The 3,904-nt window shown below is 44.9% G+C and overlaps 1 protein-coding gene across 1 annotated transcript; it reads right to left on the minus strand.

The window, feature by feature from the left end:
• Nucleotides 1-40: 40 nt before the first annotated feature.
• On the minus strand, nucleotides 41-3,583 carry LOC112453597 (guanine nucleotide-binding protein subunit alpha homolog). The gene is made up of 6 exons (XM_025014431.1): nucleotides 3,511-3,583; nucleotides 2,314-3,332; nucleotides 1,410-1,670; nucleotides 1,187-1,237; nucleotides 812-1,029; nucleotides 41-723 (listed from the first exon to the last, which is right to left on the minus strand). Exons 2-6 carry the CDS (start codon nucleotides 2,527-2,529, stop codon nucleotides 366-368), a joined length of 1,104 nt encoding a protein of 367 aa, XP_024870199.1. The 5' UTR covers nucleotides 2,530-3,332; nucleotides 3,511-3,583; the 3' UTR covers nucleotides 41-365.
• Nucleotides 3,584-3,904: the final 321 nt, after the last annotated feature.

Genomic DNA, 3,904 nt, shown 5'->3' on the forward strand with positions numbered 1-3,904 from the left:
ATATATATATATATATATATATATATATATATATGTAGATGTGTAAAATAATCACTCACGCATACATGCATGCATACACAATGTATATAAAGTCAAAATTGTTTTAATATATCTTTACATCAGGCAGTTGTTTTTTCTTAATAAATGTATCTATAAATGTATCTATATATATGAAGGTAAATATTCAAAATTTGTATATCCATACATATATATTGTCTTATCAAAATGCGTTTTGACCTAGGGTGTATTGCAATATTCCTCAAAAACTACAGCGTGGATTAATAATATATTAAATGTTGAATTTCTCTGACGCGTACCTTTGTTTTACTAGCTGCTTTATCCGGGTTACGTACTCCGATTCTACATTATTGAAGCATGAGAGATTCCAAGTTTCGGTGCAGGATAGTATCCTTCACAGCATTAAAGACGACTTTAATATTTTCTGTGTCTACCGCAGTAGTGAAGTGATGAAACAACGGCTTTCTTGGATCCCTTTTGACCGAGACGAACATGTCAAGGATAAAATTTTGCACGTCCTTCATGGAATGTGGATCACCCGTAAATTGTGGAAAATACAAACGGACATTTGTATCTCGTGACCTCACTTTCTTATCGAGTAAATCCGTTTTGTTTAAGAACAAAATTATAGAGACACCACAAAATATCATGTTGTTCACGATTGTATCAAATATATTTTTAGATTCTTCCAACCTATTAGTCCTCCTGTAAGAATCACGTGATAAAAGCAAAATCGCAACATCATAAAATTAAATTTACGATTTTGTAGAATACAAGCAAGAAGATAACATACCTATCTTCCAACAAGACCTGGTCAAATTCCGATGACGATACAAGAAAAAGTATAGATGTCACGCAATCGAAGCATTGGTACCATTTTTGCCTTTGAGATCTTTGACCGCCAACATCGACAAAGAGGAATGGGATATTGTTAATCGGTATTACAAATTCGGAAATTCCTTTTGTCGCCTTCCTACAGTGTAAAATATCCTGATGCGTAGGTGTATATTCCAGGAAAAAAAAAAAAAAAAAAAAAAAAAATTTTCCTTGTTAACATACATACTTGATAAAAGACGTTCAAACGTAAACGTAATGTATACGCAGAGTATGATACTTGGCTCTCTACTTTTCAGTAAATAAAAATACATTAACGTGTCAAAAGTATTACCACTCTTGCAATCCTTTCAAGATTATCCAAAAAGTATTGGACAGAATCACTCTGAAAATATCAACATACACATATAAGTGAGCCGATAACGCCTAACGTAAACAATATAAAAATAAAAATAAAAAATACGTATATTTTAATATTAAAATATTTACGTATCTCGTCGCACGCATGTGTAAAAGAGGCGTGTTTATAGAGTTAATACGAGAAAATGAAATCTTACCAATTGAAATTCTCTTCGCCTGTCGAATGCTCTTCTAATCGATGCATCCTTCCATAAACTCTGCAATGCTGGCACATAATGCAGAAATAATCTAGTGTCCAGCACCATGGTGTTTTCGAACTTGAGTACGTGGAAACCGATATCGTAATTCTTAGGATTCTCCCAAGGGATATTTAGTTTATCCCGTGCATCCACTAGAACCTTCATACCCTTAATTATATTCTGGTAGATCACATGTTGGTATTCCTTAATTAATTCGGGCTGAAAAAACAAACGTGATATATTATACACATCAGATCTACGCCTCTAAAGCAACGTTATCATGAAAGAGACGACTCTAGCTTTTGTAACATACTTTGTGATGTAATACGAAGCGTTAAAACAAGTATACGGCTTAATATGCACGTAATGACATGAGCGATATCTTGATCGTGTAACTGAATGTCTAATGTAAAAACATTCATTCTGATTATAACAAGTTTCAGTTTTGGATTTCTATTACGGTTTTAACGTGATACGTTTGCGAAAAAGTTGAGAAAAACACGTTTAACGCTTCTTTCGCACGTCATAGTTACACACGCCCATCTCGTTATCCCTCCCATATATATAAAACACATTATTTCGTACACCCTGCCTATCTTCACGTGCCACGTCTCAGGTCTCAGCGAAATATACGCGAGTTTAAACTCCCTACTACGTAAATGCAGGCCAAGCGATCAGGTGTTCTGCATGAGGCGGCGTCAAGGACCGGCGTGCAACGATCGGGAGCGCGATGCTCCCGAGATAGTCGAGATAATACCTACTCCTGAAAGTGGGGTGGGAAGACGCCGCCGCGCCGCGTGAGAGGCGTCTGTCACGTGGTGGGCGCGCGTGGTCCTCAGTGCTCGGTGCTCGGTGCTCTTACCTCAAACTTGATTCCGTGAATAATCCGCATCTGCTTGAGGAATGTCGACTTGCCGCTCTCGCCCGCCCCGAGCAGCAGCAGCTTCACCTGCCGGCGGAACGTCTGCCGGTCCTTCTCCAGCATCCGGTCGATCTCCTGGCTCTTGTAACGCTGCTCGATCTCCTCCGGGCTGAATTTGAAACGCAGGCAACACGACCACGTTAAGGAGCTCGCCATCTTGCCTCTCTCATTCACTCTCACTCTCCTCCTTCGTCTCTCTCTCTCTCGCCACTTGACTTCCTTCCTTCCTGGCTGCCTGCCTTCCTTTCCGCTTTCCCGTCTCTGCCCGTCTCCCACCCGGCGCTCCTCGCGCGCGCGATGCCGTCTGCCGAGTGCCGTCTCGACCTCGACGAAAACACACAAGTACAAACGGGACACGGGACACGGGACAACCGGACGGCGGACGCGCACTGGCGAGGGCGAGGGCGAGTGGCGAGGCGACAGGCGACACCACGACACGGCCACACGGCGGTCGGCGGCTCGCGTACCTCGCACGCTCGCACGTCGTCCTCCCCCTCCCCCCGCCTGTCAACCAACCCACCCCGCAGAGTCCGCACTCTCCGCAGGCCGATCGGAAATCGTCGATTCAGAACCGCATTTCTCTGGCAGGCGTAACCGGCCGGAATCCGGAATGCGCGATATCACCGCACCACCACCAGGCACCACGCACCACTCGCAGTACTAGCACCACCACCGAGCGAATTTCTCGTGCACGGTGCACGTTCTCGCTAGGCCGATGCAGGTTTTTTTCCCCACGCGATCTCAGCCAAACTGCTTTTGTGTGTCACGATCGTCTGTGATAACCATACGTCTCGCTCGCTGCACCGCCTTAATTTTCTCTCTCTCTCTCTCTCTCTCTCTCTCTCCCTGTCGTCCCCTCTTCTTCTCGCTCCTGAAAAGTCGGCGAGTCAATCATTCGCTCCTGTACGCGCCGTGACACACCTCTTCTCCTGCTTGCCGTCCGCCAACGATCGCGATCCCTGGTGATGCACGAGACGTGTTGTACCACGGCGATCGATATGATCGAGATATTTCACGGGAATGCATAGTAAGAGCGACGGAGCAACGGCGAAACGCGTGAAAAGATACACGAGCGTGGAAACGCCACTGCTCCACTCTGCTCCACATACATACACCATTACCAGCAATCAGCATTACCTGCCTGCCACTTTGGGGAATACGTAGAAAGATTCTCCCACAGAGACTTCTACATATGTTGTTAGATTCTTAGAGTCAAAGCACATAACATGGCGTAGCGATATACGACGGTCGTAGTTCCCGACCTGACAGATCAGGATACGCCAAAGCTTGTGCGTTACTTACGTCCACGACTACGACTGTCATATGTGCTTTGGCCTTTAGCTGCTTGTGTGTAAAGCCTGCATTAGCCTGCCCTGCACGCGGGCCGCACGCCGTACGTCGAGATTGTCGAGGATCGACTGTGATCGACTGTATTCAGAATTCAGACAACGGAAGTTACGGAAGGCAGTCATGAATGGGTGCGTTCAGCCGATACTCCGCTAGCCTAGCAATCGTGAGCAGTCGCTCGTTT

The sequence above is a fragment of the Temnothorax curvispinosus genome, unplaced genomic scaffold, assembly GCF_003070985.1.
Source record: "Temnothorax curvispinosus isolate PA1 unplaced genomic scaffold, ASM307098v1 QBEX01000307.1, whole genome shotgun sequence".
Lineage (NCBI taxonomy): Eukaryota > Metazoa > Arthropoda > Insecta > Hymenoptera > Formicidae > Temnothorax > Temnothorax curvispinosus.